The sequence below is a fragment of the Talpa occidentalis genome, unplaced genomic scaffold, assembly GCF_014898055.3.
Source record: "Talpa occidentalis isolate TD23 unplaced genomic scaffold, MPIMG_talOcc4v2.1 talOcc4.9, whole genome shotgun sequence".
NCBI lineage: Eukaryota > Metazoa > Chordata > Mammalia > Eulipotyphla > Talpidae > Talpa > Talpa occidentalis.
Window position 1 is genome coordinate 37,157,426 of NW_023605305.1, and position 24,918 is coordinate 37,182,343.

Genomic DNA, 24,918 nt, shown 5'->3' on the forward strand with positions numbered 1-24,918 from the left:
TAATTCAGTGAATATAAATAAAACTGAATGGAAAATAAATTGAATAAACATAGGGCTACATTTTTCATGGGGGGGGGGATTCCCTCCTGAAAAGATATAAATCTACCTCACGTTATCCTTGCAAAAATAATGGCTTGCTAGAGACTTATTATTTTTGATTACATAAGGGAATACCAACAAATCCCTTGCCCCTAGCATGGACTACGCAAAAGTACCTGAATAAAAGTGCTTATCAAAACTGAAATTCCTCCCAGTCCTGTTTTCTATTAACATTACCACTTACCCAGTCATGTCAGATGTACCCCTTTCCCCAAAATCCCATATCCTATATTGCCAACATCTCCCAACCACCCTGCCTTCTAAACAGTAACTTGAATCCATTTACCATTCTACAGTCCCACTGCCACTATCTAAATTTGCACTTGTATTTTCTACCTAGACTACCACATGGCTAAACTAGTCTTTCTGGCCTCCTTATCTCTTTCTTTTTCTTCCTTTTTAAAAGATTCATTTATTTATGCATTTAAGAATTGGGGTACAGTCCAGAGGTGTAGGGGGGTGAGAGGATTCACCAGAAACAGAGCTGGGAACAGGAGAATTGACTGAAATATACTGCTGAGCGGGCAGCAGGCAAAACAGGGTAGCTCCCTGGCCAGGGATTGAACTTGTGCTGGAGAGGCTGTGGATAGCTTCATAGTACTGAGACTTAACTCCTTGCACCACCAGGGAAGCCCCTCCTTATCTTTTTCTAAAACCATTTTCTATGAGCGCTCCAGAGTGCTTTTACTAAGAATGCATTGAATAATTTATCGAAATTTTATGAATAATTCCTTAGGAGCAATGCCCAAGGCAAAATTATTTTCAAAATCAAGCAGCATGGAGATGTTTTTGGTAATTGTTTTATTGTTCTTTATTTTACTTATTTCCCCCTACCACCATCACTTGTGTTGGTTATCTTGTCCTTTTCTCTCCCCCTTTCCTCTTAACCTAAAAGCCCTCAGGATGTTTGTTGGTGTCCAGTACATTTTGGAAATGTTTCACACTATTGAATTGTCTGTTGCAAGAATGTCCAATTTTTGTTTTTAACATACAGATTTGCTCTGCCGCATATAATTTTGCAAATTCCCTCCATTTTGTTGAAAATGGCTGCATTTCATACTTCCTGTGGCTATGTAATATTCCATAGTATGTATGTAACACATCTTTTTGATCCATTCAGCCACTAAAGATTTAGTTTGCTTCCATTCCAATAGCTGTAATGTTTGCTTCCATTCCAATATTGCTGTAAATGTTGTAGAACATATGGATTATTTTGATGGTTTCATATTCTATGGCTATATGCCCAAAAGGGATTGCCTGGTTGTATGCATTATTTTTTAAAGGTTTTAAGGTTTTTTAAAGGTTAGTGAGCAATCAAACTTCATTCTTTTATGTGTGGCTTTCCAATTTTCCCTGCACCAATTATTAAAAGAGATTATTTTTCCCCATATTACAGCCATGGATGTTTTAAAATAGATTACATGCAAGAATATGCATGCATTTATTTTTAAAATTTCAATTGGTCCATGTATCTATTTTTATGCCAATACTATATTGTTATTAATACTACTGCTTTATAGTAAAGTTTGAAATCAGATAATGTGTTACCTCCATTTCTCTCCATTTTTCTTAAGGCTGTTTTTACAAATTCATAGACTTTTGTGGTTCCATATACATTTCTATATTTTTTGTTCCATTTATTTGGAAAATATTGCTAGGATTTTGAAGGGGAATGCATTAAATTTATATATTATATTAGGAAGGTAGTCATTTTGATTGTACTGATTCATTCTATCCATAAGCATGGAATATCCTTCTATCTCTGTATGTCATTAAGTCCTTTAGTAACATCTTACAGTTCTCACTATATGGTCTTTTATCTCCTTAGGTTGATTTGGATGTATTTAATTATTTTTGAAGCAATTATAAATGGAATTATTTTCTTAATTTCTTTTGCTTTTGTATATAAACAAGCTTTTAGGATTTTTGGATATAATATCTGCAAATAGTTATAATTTCCCTTCTTTCATTACTTAAATAAAACTTTTATTTCTTGTGTTTGTCTGATAGCTCTGGTCAAAACCTCAAATACTAAGTAAACAGAAATGTTGACACTGGGCATCTTTGTCTTGTTCTGGATCATATGAGGAAAGGTTTTAGTTTTTATCATTATTCATTGGCTGGTGGTTTGGCCTTTTTATATATGACTTTTTTATTATATTGAGAAAGGTTCCTTCTAATTCCATCTTGTTTAGAGTTATTATTATAAATGTTGAATCTTACATGCTTTCGCTGCCTCTGTTGATATTATATGAATTTTATATTTACTTTTGCTGATATGGTGTATTACATAGTCATTTATATTAAACTATCCTTTCATCCCTGAGGTGAATCCCACTTGATTGTGGTGTATAATCCTTGTGATATTCTATTGAATTGTTGATATCATAAAATGTATTAGGGAAGATTCCTTCTTGTAATAAAAAAAAAGAAACAATTTTAGCTAGGTGGGCATTAATCCCTTAAAAGTTTGCTAAAATTCATTTGCAAAGTCATCTGGTCCTGGGCTTTTTTTTGGGGGGAGGAGTAAGATAGTTTATTAGTTTTAATTTCCATGTTTGTGATGCGTTTGTTCAGTTCATCTGTTTTTCCTGGGTTAGTCTTGCTAGATTATACTGATCTAAAAATATATCTATTTATTCAAGATTATTGAATTTAGTGGCATTTAACTTATATGCCAGTTCATAATAATCTTATCAAGTTTTGTATTTCTGTGCTATCTGTAGTGATTTCTCCTCTTTCACTTGTAATTTCCATTTCTCTCTCTTTCTTGCTCCCCTGCTTTAGCCTGATTAGGGATTTATCTAATTTGTTTATCTTTAAAGATCAAAGAAACAGCTCTTTGGTTCATTAATGAATGTCATAACATTTTTGTCCTATATCATTTATTTCTGCTTTTTAAAAAAATATTTCTTTCCTTCTACTAACTTTGTCTTATTTGTTCTTTTTGAAGTTACTGTAGGCATGACATTAGGCTGTTTATTTGGGATTGTTATTGATTTCCCCCTAATTTCTTGCTTTTAAATATGGGCCTGTATTGCAATTACCTTTTCTTTTACCACTGCTTTTGCTGCATCCTATATTCTGGTAATTTATAACATCACTTTCATTCAACTCAAGGTATTTTTTAAATTTGTTTTGATTTCTTTTTTACTCAATTGCTATTAAGCAGCATGTTGTTTAATCTCCATGTACTCTTATTTTTTCCTGTTTCTCTTCCTTTTTATAGTTCACTTTAAGTTTTATGGCATTATAGTCAGAGGAGATACTAGATAGAATTTGAATCTTTGTGTTTATTGACAGTTGATTTAGATACCAAGACACAGTCTATCCTGAAGATGTCCCATGTGTACTCAAAAAAAAAAAAATGTTTATATAGTAGTTTTCGAATTAAGTGTTCTATAGATGTCTACTAAACCAATTTGGTCTAGTTCCTCATATAGACCTTACTGTTTCCTTATTTAAAGCTTGTTTTGTCCACAAAAACATTAGTTCAAAAGGAAACCTGTACTCCTATGTTCACTGCAGCACTATTTACAATAGCTAAGTTATGGAAACAACCTAATGTCCAAAAACAGATGACTGGATCAAGAAGTTATTGGGTTATACTTTGAAATCCATTCAGCTACTCTGCATCTTTTGACTGTTGAGGTAAGCCATTTACATATTCTTTTAATGGTCTCTTATGTTTTGTTTAGGTTCCATTTCCATTGTCTTATGTCTATTTGTGTTATTTTTCACTTGAGGGTTCTGAGGTTAGTAAATGAACCGTCTGTGTGACTCACTGGATGGTCCAGTCTCTGCCTCATTCTAATGGGCACTTTGTTCATTTTTATCTCCTTCATATTAAGTAATTTAGGTATTTTTGGTTTTCTTATTCATTGTCCTATTGTTTTATAACCTCTTCAGGATTTTTTCATATGTTGCTTGACATTTATAAATTCTTTCAGATTTTGCTCCTTACTCTTTCTTCTATCTTGATAATCTTGCTTGTATGCTAGGCTGGAGGACTTTTTCTTTAAGTACTTTGAACATAACTTTCCAAACCTTTTGTTTGCAATGTTTCTGTTGAAGTCTGCTGGTAATCTGGATGATGCTGCTTTAAAATTACCTTTTTTCCTTCATATTTTTAAGATTCTGTCCTTATCATTAGTTTTTGAAAGCTTTGTTATATGTCTTGGTGTATGTCTAGTGGTGTTATTTTGCATAGGTCTCTTGGTTCAAAACTTCTGGTTCATTTCCCAGAGCAAGACTGAATTCAGCGAGTATAGATTTTCTATGCCTCTCTTTCTTCTGGGAACCCCAGGATACATGTTATTTCTCTTCAAGTTGCCCAAGAGAGCTCTTATACCATTTTCATTTTTTAAATTTTTTTCTACTTTGTCTTGTGTTCTCCAGGATTATTATTAAGTTCATTCTCTCCATTGTTCCTGTCTCTGCTGTGAAGGACCTCAATTATATTTTTAAAATCAGCTGTATTGTTTCTTAAATATCAGGATTTCTGAATGTAGCTGCTACATATTTTCATGATTTTTATCTTATCATTTATGTTCTCCTTTATACATATATTTAGGTTCATCAGCATTTCCAGGTATGTTGCCCTGAATCTATTATGCTCTGCAATCCACTAAGGCTCCTCTCATGTTTTGTTTTTTTTTTTTTCCCCCCTGTCATTTGTACTGTATTCTTTTCTCTTAAATTTTTAAAAATTTTCTATGGGTTTTAATAAATTTTCAACTACATTTTGTAGTCTGTTGTAGTCAGTGGGGTGGTAACTGTGAGGGGTAGTAGATCTAAAAAGAGGACTGAGGTAACAGACATAAAAAAATCATCTCCAGTAGATTTAGAAATTTGAAATTTCTTTTGTAAAGCATTTGTGTGTGGGGGGGGGGATATTTTAGATATCTCAATCTTTGATAGTGGTTGTGAGTATTTTGGATGTCTCAACCTTGGCAAAGGGTGGCAGGTGTTTCAGATACTTCAGCCTGGACTTCAGCAGTAGTCTCTTCTATAAGGATGTCCAGTTATTCTGTGTTATGGATCTCAGAGTCAACAGTTCACACTCTTGTCCTCATCTCTGTAGCTCTCCCACAACACACCCTCTTTCCTGGGTGTCTGCTCATGCACGCCCTTATTCAGTGGAGTGCTGGTTCTAAAGAGTCCCAGTGTTAGTATGTACCCAAGTCAGTAGCTATAGTAGGCCTTTCTCCCTCTTATGGGTTGCATTATTACTTTATACTGTTTACTTAAAGTTTTGCTTGCCCCTTTCAGTAGGGTTGATCCTTTTAATATATAGGCTGATAGTCATGTTTTCCTTCAGTGTTTTTGGCTGATTTGTGTGTATGCCTGGAGGAAGAGAACCCTGCATCTTCAATCTGTTGCCATCTTGCCTCTCTCACTCTTCATGACTTTGCTCCTAGCTATCACTTCAAATTCAGTTTACTATTACTGCTTTACAAAGCCCTATATACCCAGTCATTTCTAAGTCTTCAATTTGCAGAATTAATGATTTTTTTCTCCCTTTATTCTTTGAACAACAATTTGTTCTATGGTAATGCTTTTCTTCCTTGGCTTTAGGATACCTATGAAGTAGTCTTAGAGATGAAAAAAATACAGAGTTTCCAGATAATTCCTTGTTCCATCTTTGTTCCTATAGCATTGTGTACACTCTGCTGTTAATAACTTCTATCATTCTTTAACTTCATTCCCCATTTCACCTAGGTCTTTGAACAAGTAATTACCTCTCTGAGGTGTTTTCTCTTTTTCCCCATCTTTACCTATTTTGATAGCATATCCTGTTATCTATGCAGAGTAAGAAAATAGAAGGGCTAAATTACTGCAATTTTATTTTAAATTTCAAAATAACTTTTTCATATGCTGAGATGTAAAATTTAAATCACAAATATGAACATAAAGATGAATATAGGCACTTTAAACACTGACAAAATCCAGCTACAATGAAATAGTTTTTTTTTTTAAAAACAAATAGATATTCTTATAACATAGTGAAAAACTAAGCCATAATAAAGTACATAGGAAAATTATAGTAATTCAAGATTTCGGAGTTCTTTTCAAATATATGGTTCTCAAGGTAAATGTTAATATTGCTTTAAAATTCATCACAATGTAACAATACGTTGATGGTAATTCAGTAAGTAGTTTTTTCATAGTGATTTAAAGATGTTCCACGAAGGTTCCTCACTTAAGGAATTTTGGATAGAATCACAACCAAATTTTGACAGTGGGTAAAAGCGCATGAAAATTCCCGTTCCTGGTGCAATAAGCAGAATGAAATAATTTATAAGATAGTATACTTCAGATATAGACAATCTTACTAAGCTTCAAAATAACCTTTTGAGCAAGTGGTATCTCACTCTCATTAAAGGAAAGTCTTTACTGCTGAGGACACTGGGTCTCTGGAGTTGATTTGGAAGACACATGTAGAATAGGGTGTGATTTCTTACAAGTATCCTTTCCCAATTTGCTTGCAGTTTCCTTCTCTTCTTTAACTTCTGTTTGAAGCCTTGATTCAGCAGCTAACCTACAGGCATTAAAGCATCCACTCTAAATTCAAATGTGGTTAAGTAAAATTACGAAGAAACAATAATGGGTCTCTAGTAAGATATGATTTTCTTTTTGTATAGGAGGAAAAAAATTGTAGTTAACCCTTCAATACCACCAACAAACTAAGTGACTGCCTCTGTAAAAGAATCTTTAATGTATCTATAGAATGATTCTTAAAATGTTTAAAGAACTATAGTTAAGATTCATAAAACATAACACCAAAGTCTAAATTAAAGAATTAAAATATAATGGGATGTCTATTATAAACACACCAGACAAAAATATGAAAATGCTAGAGCACTACTTTAATATTAACATACAAAAGGCAAATTCAAGATAAAAATAACATGGTATGTATGACTATATGTCTATCTGTCTCATTAAAATAAAAATTGAATTTTGACAAGAATAGTAATTTAAGAATAAACAGTAGTGAGATGATTTTTAAAAGCTTGAGATATTTTTTAGAAAGACCATCATAAATTTATAAAGCATGTAATAGTGAGGTACCAAAACAACCCATATTTATTGTTACTATTTTTTTTTAAAGATTTATTTATTTATTTATACATATAAGCCCTGGGTACAGTCAGAAGCGCAGAAGGGTGAGAGAATTCACCAGAGCCAGAGCAGGGAGCAGAGCAGGCAGAAGGACCGAAGTACACTGCTGAGAGGAGCAGCGGGCGGCAGGAGAGGTCTGCGCGCCATGTGGGACCCTCCTCCGGTGGCCGGGTTGCAGCGGGGTATCGAACTGGAGCTGCAGAGGCTGCGGGCAGCTTCGCAACCCAGTGCTCAACCGCTGTGCCACCGGGGAGGCCCTTGTTACAATATTATCACAGGATTGTGTGTCTAAGTTAATCATGCAGAGAATAAAAGAATGGAAAGTCTTAAGTTAGCAGATGGGACTCACACGTACACAAAAACAAATGTTTTGTGGCATTTTATTTGTTTAACTCTCAAGACAAAAAAAATTTCAATGTGCTACTTAATTTATGCCAACAAGTAGGTACATACATACATACATTTACTTAAGTAATTTTTTTCAAGCAAAAACAGCAGAAAAAGAAATGAAGGTAGTAACAAAGATAGCAAGTTCTGCACTGCTCAATTCTGGAAAGCCATTTCCAGAAATATACAATGGCCAAGCACATGTATACAACAAATCACATATATACAAATAACCTGTTGAATTCACTTCCTATGCACACCCACTTGTGATTCCAATCATTTAAAGTTACTTTTTCCTTGAGAATATCAAGTTTTATTTTATGTGATTTATAGGCTATAAATTTCTTAATAAAATGTTAATAAATAAATTTACTTTATTTATTATTATTATTAATTTTTACTTATTATAATATTAATTTTTATTATTAATAAAATGTTAATAATAAATTTCTTAATAAAATGTTCCTTGAATTTAATAAAAATTCAAGGAACAGAATAATCATTACTTTTACATTATTTAATAATAGCAGCTAACATGTTTGAAGTGCTTTCATTGTTGAATACCACCTTTAGTAGCCGTAAAGACTTAAAGAAAAATCAGACAAATCATACAAGAAAGTCTAACCAACAGTGTGCTATATCTTCTAATTCAAATGTACAGGGTGCTTCCCTGGTGACCTAGGAGTTAAGTCTCAGCACTATCACCACTGTGGCTTGAGTTCTATCCCTGCCCAGGGAGCTAACCCACATATGGTGCAGCAGACCTTTCCTGTCTTTCTTGCTGCTCCCCTTAGCAGCATATTTCAGTAAATCAGCCTATTCTCCCCACTCTGTCTCTGGTGAATCCTTTCTCTCTCCCTCTCTCTCTCTCTCTCTCACACACACACACACACACACACACACACACACACACACCCGCCCCATATCTCTGGCCTACATCTAGTTCTATTATGAAATAAATAAATTAAAAAAAAATTCAAGTGTACACTAGAGTAAAATACCTTATTTTTCCCCTCTAAGACTGATAGAGTCCTAGCAGCACCTTTCTTTTTTCCCAACTTGAGGTAATAATGGCTTACAACACTTGGTATTAGAAATATAGGATCTTGGGCCTCTCTGGTGGCGCAAGGGGTTACGTCTCAGCACTATAAAGCAATAGGCAGCCATCACAACAAGAGTTGGATCCCCGGCCAGGGAATTGACCCACATTGTCACACCTGCTCTCCCCTCAGCAGTGTATTTAAGTAGATCTACCTGTTCTGCTCCCTACTCTGTCTCTGGTGAATCCTCTCACTGACATCCCCCTACCCCCACCCCCTGAGCCTATTCCCCAGTTCTTGTACACGTAAATAAATAAAAATAAAATCTTAAAAAAAAAAAAAATATATATATATATATATATATATGATTTTAAATACCTCCTTTCATTAGAGATATTCCAAGCAATCTTCACATCAGTTTTTTTTTAATGTTTATACTTATTTTAAATCCATCGATCTCTCCATTGCATACAGACTAAAATATTTTTAATCTTTTATTATCTTTTTACCTTCTAAGTTCCTCATTTACTTTTTTACTTAATCATGCTCCTGCTGTACACCTGCAGAACTTGTGTTTAGCACCCAATTCTACCCTGCCTTTAGTTACTATTACCTGCCTTTTCCTTCTACTTCCTTTCTCTTACCTTATGGTCTTTATTGAACTTTTTAAAGGATAATGCCCTGAAAACAAAAATTCCTACAGACAGACATGTTCAGCTGACACTTCTGCTTTTAAGTCACAAACTCAAGTATGCAAAACTAGAGGCTTTGAGGTTTTAGTGTAAAACATTAAAATAGGTATCAAAATCTGTCCTTGAAATCTTAAGATAAAGTTTCAAAAATCATTAAATATTTCTCCTAAATTTTCTGTGACACAAATTTCTTAGACTACTGCTCAGCCCTTTTAGAAGGTAAGTTAAACTTTTTTTCCAGTCACTCTTGAACCAGGGGGAAAAAAAAAAAAACCCTAAAAGCAAAAACTGGTATCTTTATTCAAATCAAAACATTTAGAGATGCACTAGACCTTTGGTATTTCTGTTTCAAGAAACAGAAAAGTCTAACTTAAAAAATCATTCTATTTAGGAATCCTTTCCCCTTGCAATCACTTTAGTCTTTCTTAAAGTTTTATAAAAGTTGAACATAGGCATATGAAATTGGGGGATTATATTGCAAGCAATAATAAGGAAATAGACAAAGAAAGAGATAATACAGTTCACGCAGCGACAGAAAAGAGATGGAGAGGTCTGCTCACTGCTTTGAACAAAAGAGGACACTGACCTGGGAGAGTTAGGCGTGTTTCCACTTCTTTCACTTAAGGTTTCAGAGTCATCTGGAACTCCTATAAGTGTCACACATTTCTTTTCCTTTCCTGATTGTATATCCATAGGCAGGTTTTTGTGAGGAGAGAAAATGACTCCTGGTGTGTTTACAGGAACTGTCTTTTTTAATTGCAAGTTGTTATTTTCTAAACTGCTCAGACAGGACTTGGCCTCCTCTTTCTGAAGTGGTAATCTATAAACATCTTCCCCAACAGCACTGCTGGCAAATTCATCCTTAGGGGTGGTTATACCCACAGGCAGTATCTCACGTCTCTTTTTGAGTACAGGCACTTCAATTTTCTCTAAAAATGAAAACCATTAAAAATATATCCAAGTCAATAAATTAAAACAAAGACACAACATAAACAGGTAGAACTAGTTATATTTTCTCCTTTTCCTTTTTTCCATCCTTTTAAAAAAACCTATTCATCTCCGTACTGAAATAGATATATATATATATCTATTTCATTATCTTTATATGAAATATAAAGATATCTATATCTTTATCCTTTTCTTTTCAATGAGTCCATTAACTGTATCTTTTAAAGATTGTCTGGTTATAAATTTTTCTTTGGGAACTCAATATATTTGGCTCTAGGAATGAAATGAACAACTAAATTTTATTTTGGTATTCTGGTAAAAATTATTAGGGGGCTTCATAAGATTTCAGCATGGAAATGAGGAAGGATATAGCAGCTAAGAGTAAATGAATCCAGTAACAAACCCTAGTACTAGAACTTTGCAGCTTGAGCAGTTTGAGAAATTCCAAACTTCTCTGAGCTTTATTTGCTTCGCCTGCAAAATGGAGAGTAAAATCACCTGTACTTCATTTAGTATTGTGTGGCAAGGGGAAAAAAAGATGAAATTCTCTGAATATGGTCCATTTGTCCCACCAAAAAAATGCAGTCAAAATCTAAGTATTTCTACCATGGATCTCTCCTCAGTTCAAACCATAGCATGCCTCATTATAGACTACTGCAATAGTATTCCATCCCCATTGCCGAATACATCGTTCTATCCCCACACTGTTCATACACACTGTCAGTGAATTTATTGCTCTAGTATCTTTTCACTATCCCCACACCAATGTGTCTTTCATTTTCAAAATCAAAATGTTAGTGAACTACACATGGTTAGATGTGCAGCATTGTTCCTGCCCTACACTGTTTTTAAGAAATTTCCTCTTTCTCTTGCACCGCTCCTTTGAAACTCACACGATTTAGATTCACTGCACTCTGTCCTGTCTCGTTGCTGAAGTAAGTTCGCAGACCTTTGAAATTTCTAGTGGGTAATTCTTAATCAGGAGAGCCTATTCAAGTCAGAGAAAAGTACGAGAAAGCAGTCTTTTTAAACTATAAGAAACCCTGCTATTGCTAACAACTTCCCCACTACTGAGAATCCATCTAGTCACAGACAATAATGAAGATATAGTCTTACACCTGTGAACATCACAGGGCATGAACTCGCTGAAAATTTATAACCTAAAACATGTAAATCAACATTAACTTTGAGCTAAGAACCATCACATTTTTTGACATTTTTCTTTTAGCTTATTTTTTAACTCGTATACAGTAAAATTCATGCTTTTCAGTGCATAAAATGCAGAATCTATATGGATAGACTATTATTTTCTACTTCAGTGATTAGACTTGCTAGTCATCCTCTGTTATCTGTTAAATTTATCATCCTTCACAATACGATCCCCAAGATTTAGCTGGGAACCTAGCAATGGAAACTGAAGATTTCATTTCTCAGCTTTTCTTGTAGGCAAGTAAGGCTGCATAAACAAATTCAGTTCAAGCTGATATATGCTGATGAACAATGCAAAGGGAGTCTGGATCCTGACACTGTGACCAGTCCTGGAATGCTTTCTCCAGACTTTCACCAGGGGAAATAATAAATACTTATCTTGTTCAAATCACCATTTTATTAGGCTTTTTAAATAAAAAGTCTAAACTCCCTAAGGTAGCTCTCCAACATCAAGTGCCACAATAAAACTGAACTCTTTCTGAATAAGATACCGCAATTCTTGGTAAAATCACTACCATCAAGATTCCACTATACAGATAACCAAAAGGAATACCTATTATATTCATGTACACCCAGTATGCATTTCTCTTTGAATTTTTCTGCACATCTTGTAGCAGTCAATTTATTTTATTTAGTACAGACACATTGTCATAGACTACTTTATAATGGGAGTTGCACAGTTGTAGGAAGAACAAAATTTGATATGATTTCTCAGGTTCTTATGATTTTAAAAATAAAATATATTAGACATGCATACCTTCAGGTTCATACTTCAGTTTTAATTCATCTAGTTTAGCTCTCAGTTTCATATTTTCACACTGGGAAACCTGGAGGCATCTTTCATTTGCAAAAAGTTTTCGCTCAATATCCAAAGCCCGCTGGCTCTCAAATAGTGCTGTCATTCTTTGTATGGACAATTCACCTTTAGTGCTTTCATTTTCTTTGCTACATTAATTTAAAAAAAAAAGAGAGAGAGAGAGAACCAATAAATATAAAGGAGTATATAAATAAATGTAGTTCATATCTTAGTTTAAATACATTTCCTTGGATTTTTAGTAACAAAGAAACAAAAAGCAATTAAAATAAACTTTAACAACTGTACTTTCACATTAAAAAAAACTCATGAATTTTTAAAGGAAATAAAGGGGAAATGCATTCTTTCCACATTTATGCACGTGTAAATTTCTAAATTTTAAATTGCTATTTATTCTTAAAAAATTTATGTAGTAACTAATACTATTTATCATTAAGCAAGTCAAGAGTCTCCATCTTTCCACCCATCCAATCCAGATACTTACTTTAGGTTGTCAAGCTTTATCTGAAGTAAATCTGTGTAATAGGTGCTATCTTCCACAATACCAGAGTTGGATGAAGACTTAGATTCCATACTTTCATATAAACTCTAAAGAAAACAACAAATCTTACTACTTAAAATAACAAATTAATAGATGTTAAATACTTGACAACACTTATTGAATGTTTATAACAGGGAGGTATTGTGCTCAGCACTATCCATTTAACTTCTAAAATAGGTGAAAGAGTGAGAATTCTCTTACAGATAAGGAAACTGACTTAAAATGCCACAGGCAAATAAACTGAGAAGAGAATCTGAACACAGATCTGTCTCCAAAGCATTTATTCTTAACCCAAACTGTGTCCTATGTTTATTTTCCTGCAATTCCACTTTTAGGTATTTATACAAAGAAAATAAAAATACTATCTTGAAAAGGTATGTGCACCCCCATGTTCACTGCAGTATTATACAGAAATGGAAACAACCTAAGTGTCCATCAATGGAAAATTATTTAGCTATAAAAAAAGAAATCTTGCCTTTTGGAACACATGGATGGACCTTGAGGGCATTGTGCTAAGTCAGACAAAGACAAATACCATGATTTCTAATATGTGGACTTTTTTTTTTTATTTTTATAATTATAAATTTTATTTTTATATTCCCCATACAATTGTGACCCCCTTATTTTGACCCCAATTCCTCCCCTCCCCGCACCCCACCCCCCATAGAGTGTCTCTGGTTCATAGTTGTTTGTTGATTTTGATTTTTACTTTCTTATAGTTATTCTTTTTCCTGGTCCCTTATTTAAGTTTTCTAGATTCCTGCTATGAGTGAGACCATCCGGTATTTTTCTTTTTCTTTCTGGCTTGTTTCGCTGAACATGATCCCTTCCTCACTGATACAGAGAAAAGACTGGTGGTTGCCAGAGGTAAGGATTTGTGGGGTGGGTAAAGGTGGTCAAAAGAAAAAATAACAAGTACTTGCTCAAAGTTAAAAAAATTAATTCTAATTTCATATTAAGATGTGAGTTATTTAAAAATAAAAAGGATTTGCAAAATTGACTACCTTTTTTTTTTTTTAACTTTCATAGTTTATGTTTTCACAACAGTACCAATAAGAAAAAATCCAGAAGAAATACAGACATAGGTATATGGGATATAAAATCATTTCTAGATCAAGGAATTTGAGAATTGATATACTGACTCTGAGAATCTTGAGTTGAGCTCTGGGTGCTTTTCTTTTTTTTTTAAAAGAAAGCATTAATTTGGCAACTTGGCATATATTTTTATCCCACAAAAATTACTTTATCTCTAGTCCTATTTGTATTAGTTTTATTTTTCTTTTTAATCACATTGGAAATTTCAGTGTTTTTTTTTTAAGTAGAAGAGAACAAATGCCTTAGGAAACAGTATATTTGAGACATAGTCTCTAGAACGCCGTTCCCCATGTTTAAAGGGGAAAAAGGTATGAAAGCAAACTTTTTTAAAAGGTAGTATTTTGAAACCACATCTCTCTCACTAAAATATTAATGTTGGCATTTCCTTTCATATCCTTTAATCACAGCATTTTGTGAAAGAGATGTCCCTCTAACAATGAAATAAACACCAGAGGGAAAAAACCTACTGAAGTTAAAAAGTATTAAGATATTCAATCCAAAATGTGGCTGTGATTTTCAGAGGTGTTAAACATACCTTAAATTTCTCCAAATTTCTAATTTCCCCTAACAGATGTTTAATTTCACCATTCTTCTGCTCCAACATGGCCAACAACCGTTCTTGTTGTTCAAATTCAGTTTGGGACCCCTTCATTTGTAGCAATGTAGCAATTTGTAACTAGGGAAAAAAGAACCCCCCAGTACCCAAAGTTGAGTAGGAAAGGAAGATTCTGATAACCACATTTTCAGTAAAATTCATATTTTATACTATATTACTTGACCTCACTTTGGAAACTAGCCACATACCTAGTCTAAAATCTACTAATTTGAAAACATTTACATAAAATAGTTACAGACTTAACTCGAGTACTTACGTTGATTACTTATGAGTGATAATGGAAGTCCATGATAATTACGTACTTCTGTGAAATCTAAAATTGAACTGCATGGATACAGTCTGAAAACATGCCACACAACTGGTAAACAAGTCTGGCCAAATGTTGTACTATACTCATATGCTCTCCATAAACATGGGGTTTCTCAAAAATTTCAATTAACTTCAATAGTACTAGTGGGGGAAATTATTAAGTGATTCATGTTCACAAACATAAGGTTCACAAATAATGAGAATAGAAAGTAAAGGTAAAAGGCAATCTAGAATACCAAAACAGTCTTCAAAAAACATTTATTTTTTAAGAGCAACAACTGACTTACCTAATTATGACTCCACCTTAATTTGCATAGCAATGAAAGTGAAATTATCTAATATGGCTAACCTAGCATTCCTTTCTGCCTTCAGAAATTTCTAGAGTTCTAAAAGGTGGCAATTATTTAAATACAGTTTTAAGTAATGCAAGCAATGAATGAGATGAAGTTGCAGGTATGGTTACAAAAAACAAAAAAGATTTTCAACATTTTTAAGGATCTACTTTTTGTGCCTACTCAATCTATATGCTAGACACATTTAGCCTAAGGAGATTCAGAATGCCACTCACCTCTAAATGCAGTTTGGGCTATCATGGGAACATGGGGAAATTAATAATAGCAGCTCAACAGAAGTAGAAAGAAAACAAATAGCAAATTTACAAATTTTCTGGGAAATCATTCCCAGACTGGACAGTCAATCTAGCAGCATTGTCCTTAGAAATAAATACTTACAAATAAAAGCCATAGCTACTTTTTCTTAAGTCAGCACTTACTTATTTGACACTCACGTAGGTTAAGTATCACTGTGCTTTTATTTAACTCCAGCACAACTCTAAAAGACAGGTCCTATCATCTCCACTTTACAAATAAGGTGAATGATACTGTGAAAAGTTAAGATACTTGTCCAAAGGCACACAGAACACTAGAAAATGACAGAACTAGGAATGAATTCCAAGTTCATCTAACTCCAAATTTTATTCCTTGCTCTTTCCTGTATCTTTGGTAAATCACATCATCCTGAATGAAAGGATGAACATCTTCAATTTAGTTTAGTTCCCTCCATGGAAGAGATGGGCAGAATAGACCAGGGATGAAGATTCTAAAAGCTAGTATACAATCTTTCTAACTCCCACATTTTTCTATTACTGCCTATTGGACTAAAATTTATTTAACTATATTTTAAAAGGGTCTATATGTTTGATTTGAGGAACTTCAAGAAAAGGGGACCCTGAATATCCAAATGCATTCTATAATAAGCCTTATGGGGGAACTGAAGAATGGTGAGCTATTTTTGGTTGAAGTAGGAACCTTAGGGCTGTGTTCAAAAAGATACTAGCTAATAGCAGAAAATGAAAATCTTTTAATTCCTTCCTTCCACACCCACCCCCTCGAAGAAAGACTTATATTTCCTCAGTAAGGCTGGTAAGTAATTATTAAAATATTAGATCAGTCAATGGATGTTAAATATATTATTACTAAATCTTTATTCCAGCACTGTTTTTTAAAAAAAAAACAAAATATTAAAGGATCTTTTGCACAACTCAAATACACTGCATTTTTTCCTAAAATCATGTGGTTCTAGAAATAATTACACAAGTACATTCTTGAAGGAAAAGATGTTTCTAATATATTTATAATGTAATGCTGATAGAAAATAGGTAATAAACCTTTGATGGTGATAAGTACCTTCATTCTTTGCATCTGCTCTCTATTAAATGTATTTTGTTTCTTTAGTGACTGATACTTGACTTTCATACTGATAAACTGACGTTCCATTGCAGCCCTTCGATCTTCTACCTAGAAAATATTAACAAGTTTAATTATCTTGTGTTACATGAAATGCCAGTTTAATCGATGGAATGTTTGTAAGTACCTCTGCAAACAAAGAGTTGCCTTTACTATTGGGGTCCAAGGCTTGCTGGAGAGCCTGGTCTAACTGCACCTGAAGATCTTGATTTGTTACACGAGCTTTCTGAATTCAAAAGAAAACAGTTTAGCTAATAGAAATTAGATTAACATGAAGATAGTTTATTATAAAGTGAAAAAGATGGCATTACAGGAATCATAATACCTCTAAGGCATTATAGTAAGAAACTGCTTCTTTCTCTCGCTCCTCTTTTTCTTCTTTAAGGCAGTCTACTTGGCGCATTAAATTTGTACTAAGAAGTTCCAGCTGTTCTTGTCTGTACTGCAGTTCATTGACTTCTTCTTTGAGGGAGGTCTATTCAAAGGGAATTGAGAAAAAAGGAAACACTCTAGAATAATCCCTATAGCCAATAGTTTCCCAGAGTTTATCAACAGTAGTTCACACCCAAAACTGAAACTAGAGAACTAGTCAAAGATTGTAAGGAATAAAATAACAAAAACTTTTCAACAGAAAACCAAATAAAAGGTTCTGAAGATTGTTTTTCTTTTCCATAAATTTAAGACTTTAATTAACCTTAATGTGCAATAAAAACTGTATCCATATGCATATCAATTTTCACAGGACATTTTGTATTGCGCTTTTATAACACCAACTAGGTTCAGAGTAAATGTCTCTAAATCTTCCAGAGCTTTCTTCTACTAAAGGCAGTATACCTTAAATAATCATGTAGTCTAAGAAAAGGTTTATTATGCACAAAGCAATCCACCTAAAATTAACTTTTTTTAATTAGGCCAAAAGATATTTCTGCCTTAAAACTAGCTCTTCAGGATTATTACAAAAACATGGGGAAAAAAGGAAGAAATCCTCAGCGAAAACATGCCATAAAAATTACCTTTATATTTTCCATTTCAGTAAGCTCAATTTGAAGGGCCAGCATCTCAGAAGACATACTTTCATGTACACGTTCAGACATCATCCGCATTTCTTCTGATTTACTAGAAAGGAGTTCCTTTTGATGCTCTACTTTGTGCCTCAGCTGCTTTTCACTAAGCCTAGCTTCATCTAATTCTGCCTTCAGTTTCTCTATCTAAAGAAAAAAAAGTACACAATCACATATATCAAAAGGTAATTTACAGTATCTGCAGGGTAACTACTTTGGAAAACAGTCAAGTTAAACAAAGTTACTTAACTATTCTTTCTGAAGTGCCAAATAGTTTCAAATCCTGGAAAACTAAAAATAACAGCTTAAAGAGAGAACTTTCAGCAGAAACATGAAGCTGTATGGTCAGGTCTACGTTAATCCTGCCCCAGTTCTAGTCCTCATATGTAAAGTTGGTAAATGATTGTACCTACAATCACTAGGTTACTGTAAGGACCTAACTGTGAAATTGAGTATGTAAAACATTCAGGAGCAGTGAGGAAGATAGGGGTATGAGTGTAGTTTGGTGGAACGGGAAAAAATTCTAACAACAAAAGCTCTTGAGATAGCTGTTGAAGAGAAACCTAAATGAAAAAAATAAATACATTAACTTGAAATTCTACTAAAATAACCCAAATCATAGATTTCATTTTCACATAATTCACCAATAATGCACACATGCAAATACTGTTCCTTTACAAGATTGAGTCACTTCATTTCAACTTAAAAAAAAAGCTCAACTATGTAATTTTATTAATTTAATTACTTAGAATAAAGAAGTATTTAATGAAAATTAAGTAACAGTATAAGTGGTACAAAGATGTAAAAAGATGTTGAAAATTGCAAAGCAGACTTTAGAAAAAAGAGATCAAAAGTTGGGCAAGTTTTGGTAGAGAGGGGTCAGGTAAAGTATGGAATCTATACAAAGAGGAGCCACAATAAAAGTTCGGATGCCTTAGAAATAGAGGTAACCTGAATGCACTGGGAAGATGGGTATGCCTAAAGGGAATGGACAATCACTGAACAATTATTTTGTATTTATACTTGAAATAGAGCCAAAATGTGTCATTAGACTAAGAATAGTTTCTTACAAGGATTATAGGCTTTGCAATCAGACAGGCTTAATTCAAATCTTAACTGAAAATTGCCAGCACTGTAATTTTGTTCAGCATACTCAATCTGTTTAAAACATTGGTTTTCTCATAAGTTATATGGAGATAATGATAACTCCTATATGGAGTTGTTATAACAGTTGGAACATACGACGTATCAATTCTACAAAGTATCAATTCTAATGTACATTAATTTACAAGAAACTATTATTTTCTTGTGGTATTAGAAAGCACACTGCTAGGTGCAGTGAAAGCAGTGGGGACTACTGTTCCTAAGAGACTATAAGCATCATAAGCAAGGTTATTAAACTAAAACTCTGAAACAAATATCCAGTTACTAAAATTAAGTAATTTCATTTAATTAGCAGAATGTTATTTACACAACACTGTACAAATCCCTTAGGTCAACTCTTGTTTCTTTGTGTTCCCACTCCCAACATTAAGATGATGGAGGCCTTGATCTCAGCTAATCTGCACAGATGGTACTAAGAAAATGGTGCCACTTAAAGTTAACAGATGGTTGCACAAGCTAGAAACATTTTGTTTTCCAGAAATACATGAATATCCAAACCTTATTTTTTAGTTCATTCACTTCCTGTCCATGGCTTCTGCTCAGCTGCTCTTCTAATTTCTCAAGGTGCATTTTTTGTTGTTGTTTAATAGCTTCACATTCAGAACTCAAACTTTCTAACATTCGATTTTTGAGCTCAACTTCTCTCTGAAGAGTGTATTTTTCTTGTTCATAATTCTGAAAACAGATTCAATTATAATTCAGTTACATAAAAGTGACTTAAAGCCATCACATATAGGTAGTTCTCACCTTCAACTATTTCAATCCTGTCTCACATATTTGCTGCTAAGTTAACACATGCTAAATCTGGAATAATTTTGTTGGTAATAATCTTAAATGAAGAAAGAGTGAATTAAGTATAAACACAAATACTAGACTAACTTTACTTTCAGATGTAGTCATCTGAGAGATGCTCTCAAAATGACTACTTGAATGAACACATTTGTGAAACAAAAGTATTGAACTTTTGCATATTAACATGGAAGTTAAAGATAAAAAGGGTAGCCATTCAAAATTTTCACCAGGCTTTAATAAAATATCAGTAAGGTAAAATAAATTTAGATTAAATAAATAAGACTTGAAATATTCAGATTATTCCCCCAAAGTCATGCTATTTTAAAAGAATGCAAAGAGAAGCTTAATTACTCAGTAAGCACATATTTGACAATTTATTTCCCAAAATGATTTAATATAGCACAGTTTTAATTTTACTCTTAGAGGTACTTGTAATCTTCACTTTGCCTTTAGGACTTGACATTGAGTTCTGGGTTAAGAATAGTACTATTTGAGAAGAAAAGGGTTGACATTAGTGATTTTATCCATTATATTTAAATTTTGAGATCTAAGTTTAAATGTTACTGAGCATTAACGAAATAAAACTGAGTTATTGTTTCAATAAATATCGTCAGACATCAGGGATAAAGCCGTGAAGATAACAAAATTTGCTATTTCATGGAGCTTATAATCTAGAGATAATTAGCAACACAGAGAATTAACAGTTAGTGACTGCAAGTGTATAAAACTTAGTCACAGGAGGCTTATGTTGAAACTATAACAGAAAACTGAAGGTTGAAGATTTAATCCATGTTAGTGAGAAATGAACAACTCAGATGGTCAACAGCTGGTGTTAAGGCTGAACAAGGGTAAGCAGTTTAAGATGAGGTCAGGTCAGGAGGGGTCAGATCTTACAGGGATCTGCAAACCCAAGTAAGTAACTTGGATTCTGTTGTAAACATAATTGGAAGCCATTGCATATTTTTAGCTGATACATGACAAATTCTTTTATATACACTTCAAGGACCACTTGGCTACTGTGTGAAGAGTGGGTGTTATGAATTGCAATGAGGGAAGCAGGCTACCATAGGACTCTAGGGGAGAGATGACGGTGGTGTGGAATAGAGTGACAGTAGCATAGAGAGTTGCTTTGCAGGTCAAGTTCTTAGAGAATACTCATGGATTAAAAATGAGAAATAAGGATCAGAAAGATATTGTGCAAAATTCTTCGATTTTTAGTTCAAACAACTGGATGAATATTATTATACTTACTAAGTAAGCAAAAGAAAATTGCAAATGAATGTTAGATTAGTGAGCAGGGAATCAACTGTTTATGTTTGAGAGGTCCCTAAGTGGGCGGGTCCAAGTCTAGGCTTTGGAGAACTAAAAGGATTTGGAGTAGTATCATGGGGCATATAAGTATTATCTAGAGCTATGCAATAAGGGAGGTCACCTAGGGAAAGTATAGACAAAACAAAATCTAAAATCCAATACATAGTAAAGAGAGCAACTTGATTTTTCAATTTCAAACACAATGGGTTGGAAAATAATATTAGGAATTCATTTAGTTCATTCCTCTTATGGATTCGGGGTAGGTAGAAACCGTATCTAAAATCTTCAGAAAAAGGATAAAATAATATTAATTGCTAAACAACAAACTGTCAATATTTAAACACAGCTTTGTGAACAGAGTCTAGAGTACTACCTCAGTCATGTTCATCATTTCATTACGACATCTGTCCAATTGATTTTGCAATTCATTCTGGCTCTCCACAAGTTGTAAACCATACTGTGCAGCTTTTAGTCGCTCTTCTTCAACTTCTTTTAGCTTGCATCGGAGATCTGCAATTATATCTGTCTCCATGTTCTTTTCTATTTTCGGCCTACTATACACAGGGAAAATAAAAGTACTTAAGCTTAAACAAAAATTCTACACAATAATACCAATAATAAAAGATATATACGATATACTTTTTATTGGACAATAGTATTCAGTACATATATACATATATATGTACACACACATACATACTCAATGCTACTACACTTTAAAAAAAAATAGTGTTAAAGATTTTCTTCCTGACTTGTAAATGGTCAAATTTGGGTTCCTGTTCTAAGAGCAAGGTCTGACAAATGTGTTAAGTGAGTTGAGACCAAATCAAATAAAGCAAAAAAAAAAAAAAAAAGACAAATACATTTAATTTTGCTTCTAAGGAATTTAGTAATTATTCAGTTGTGTGTTAAACATCCTTAAATGCTAAAGTAGGACAGGTTTCATAGTTAATTACTATACCAGTAATTAAATTAAGAACACAATGAAAGAAATAAAGAAAACTTATAGTAGAATGACTGCTATTTAAATTAGAAAAGGCAGCTTTGAATAAGATTAACAAGGTAAGGCAAGAGCAACTGTGTCCACAATTTCTCATAATGGTGTTAACTTCTTAAATACATTAAATGTGCCTTGCTGAAAACATATTCACTAGTATTTTCCTAGCTCTTCATAAGAGAGCATGCAAAATAGAAACCATGTTCAGAGTAATAAAAGCACATTGCCTTCATTCTAGATTTTCAGGCAAGGACTTTATTATATATAGAAACATTTCACTTTAACTCAACCTCACTTGCCATCTTTTTCAAATTGGTCCCAGTCTCTTAGACCATACTCAAACTCAGCTTTGATTCAAAAAGGACTAGGCCATTACTAAGGAGTCCCTCAAGTGTCCTGCCAATGCATTCATTCATTCAATCTGTATTTCTTGAATGCTTTATATACTAGGCTCCTTTTCTTGGCACTCTGGGTACATTAGAGAGCAAAATAGACCAAAAAAAAAAAAAAAACAACTCTTCTTTCATGAAACTTACTTTCTAGTGGAAGAAGATAAGCAATAATTAAGAGTATAGTACATTAAAACATGAAATGGGGAAAAAAGAATAGGATAAGGGAAGCTGGAAGAGCTAGGGATGGTGAACTAGGATGAAATTTAAAATAAATTATAGGGGAAGGGAGCCCTCAGGTGACTAAGCAAACCCTTACATAAGATGAGAGAATTAGCCATATACCTCTTCAGAAAAAGAACAGTGTAAACAGAGGGAAAGCAGTAAGATGGAAAGAAGTCCAAACATTGAATAAGATATAAGTTTATTCAGAGAATAGAAGGAATGGGCAGATAATGGGAAGAGTGGGCAGATAAGGTCATTTTAAGGATTTTAGAGTAGATATTGGGCACATTTAAAAGGAGCATTTTGGCCATTATGTTGGGGAATTTGGAGCAGGGACCAAGCTAGAAGCTAAGAGATTAGGTGAGATGATAGCTTAGATCAGGGTGATTGCATAGAAGGCGGTAAGGAATTGTAAGATTCTGTATATATTTTTAAAATAAAGTCAACATGGTTTTCTGACAAATGAAATGTGAAATGTGAGAAAACAAAGTTAAGTGAAAAATGCCTCTAAGTCCTCTGGCTTGACTAGAATAGATTGGTTGTCAACTGAGATACTAAAAGCTGGGAGTAAAGAGTATTTAGAAAAGAAAATCAGGGGCTTAAATTTTGGACATGAAAGATATCAAGAAAGCAACTGGCTATGTGCATAAGTGGGTCTAAGCTAGAGATATAAATTTGGTAGTAATCAGCATAAATTTTTGAGACTTGGTATCACAAGAGTGCAAATAAAACTAAAGAGAAGTGGATCAAGATTGAGCCTGTTAAGAAGAAAGATAGCAAAGGAAAAGAACATAGCAAAATATACTCAGGCAGGAAACGTGAGATATGAGGAAAACCAAGAGTACTATCATTGAGCCAGTGTATTAAAGAGGTTGGAGTGACCAATAGCACCAAATTCTTCTGCTAAGTCAATTAAGGTGAGAAGTGAGATATAGCCATTGGATCTGAATTCAGGCGCTGGTGACCCTAAAAGCAGTTTTGGTGGAGAGATGGGGACAAAAGCCTGACTAGAAAGGGTTACAGTGGGAACAGTACATAAATAGGTGACAGCAAGTACGATTTTTGGCAGATAAATGGCACTGCACCTAAACAGAAAGTAGAGTTAAATTTTTGTTGCTTTATTTTTTTTTAAATTATTTATTTATACAAGAAATGGGTTACAGGCCAGAGGCGCGGGAGGCTGAGGATTCACCAGAGGCAGAGCCGGGAACAGAAGAGGCAGACTGACGAAATACACTGCTGAGGGAAGCAGCGGGTGAGACTGGAGGGGTCTGCCCCGCCCTGTGGGATTCTCGCTGGCCAACCTGGGATGGAACCCTTGCTGCAGAGGCTGCGAACAGCTTCACAGTGTGGCGCTCAACAGCCTGCGCCACCCGGGAGGTCCTTTATTTTCTTCTGAACAAATAAAAAGGCATAATAAAATAACATGTTTGTAATGTCATGGTATAGATCTAAGAGAATAAAATCCGATGATATGGTGGACAATGGAGAAGTGCTGAAGTGATAAATAGAGGATGATGTCTAAAGAACTGGAACTGATTTTAGACAGGAAGATATTTCATGTAGAGTAAGGGAAAACAAATTATATGGATACAGACAATGTGAACAAGTAGATAATAATGATGGAAGTCTGCATTAAGTGTCCTTATAACTGTTTCAATTAGTCAGTGAATTAAGAAGAAAAGTCTTTAAGAATGAGGATGAAGGGAATTGAGTTTGAAAAACGTATCCTATCCACTGCTGGCAGTTAGCTACTCTAAAACGAAACTTTTCAAAGCCTGTACTTGAAGGGGCAGGTCAGCCAACTGTTGCACTGATAATAACAAATTATACTTGCTGAGGATTTACCATTTTCCCGGAACAGTGCTTCAAATGTACTAGGGTTAGCCTAAGTGCTACAATCATCAATATTTACCAAAGAAAAACTGGAGCCAGCCTCAAGATATCCTAACCAGCCATGTTTAATGAATTCTAAAAATGAGTTCTCATCCATTCAAAAGATTTGCTGAAATTCCTGTTATGTGTCGGGTACTATGCTATTGCTGAGGATACAATGATGACGCTCAAATTAGACAATATTCCTGTCTTCTATAGTCTTATGGTCTACGAATGGAAAGGCATTGCATCAAACTGAGCTGTAAAATTGCAATTGTGATAAACTGCAAGATGGAGAGATATACTGTGCTGCCTGACCTATAAAATGGGGACGCTTTCCTGTCTGGGTGGTGGGCCTGGGGCAGGATAGAGGAAAATATAGTCAAGGAAGATTTCCCTGAGGAAGTGACTTTTCAGCAAAGGTTTAATGGAAGATAAAGAGTTAACCTGTCAGAGCCTCCCTGGTGGTGCAGCCAATTGAATG

At 34.0% G+C, this 24,918-nt stretch overlaps 1 protein-coding gene across 10 annotated transcripts in view; it reads right to left on the reverse strand.

Moving 5' to 3' along the window:
- Positions 1-24,918, reverse strand: part of SPDL1 (spindle apparatus coiled-coil protein 1) — a 37,434-nt gene that overhangs the window by 11,261 nt on the left and 1,255 nt on the right. For 5 of the 10 annotated variants that reach the window (XM_054691633.1, XM_037499356.2, XM_054691630.1 and 2 more), the window contains exons 2-11: positions 21,322-21,502; positions 19,344-19,520; positions 17,634-17,828; positions 16,946-17,095; positions 16,748-16,846; positions 16,561-16,671; positions 14,486-14,626; positions 12,799-12,902; positions 12,258-12,445; positions 9,071-10,272 (exon numbers count right to left, since the gene is read on the reverse strand). In XM_054691633.1, coding sequence (XP_054547608.1) covers positions 9,731-10,272; positions 12,258-12,445; positions 12,799-12,902; positions 14,486-14,626; positions 16,561-16,671; positions 16,748-16,846; positions 16,946-17,095; positions 17,634-17,828; positions 19,344-19,520; positions 21,322-21,480 — 1,866 coding nt within the window. In that variant the 5' untranslated portion in view covers positions 21,481-21,502 and the 3' untranslated portion in view covers positions 9,071-9,730. Of the gene's footprint in view, positions 1-5,719; positions 6,641-9,070; positions 10,273-12,257; positions 12,446-12,798; positions 12,903-14,485; positions 14,627-16,560; positions 16,672-16,747; positions 16,847-16,945; positions 17,096-17,633; positions 17,829-19,343; positions 19,521-21,321; positions 21,503-24,918 lie in introns of those variants that run through there. The other 5 variants (XM_054691632.1, XM_054691631.1, XM_037499355.2 and 2 more) reach the window with 3 other exon arrangements.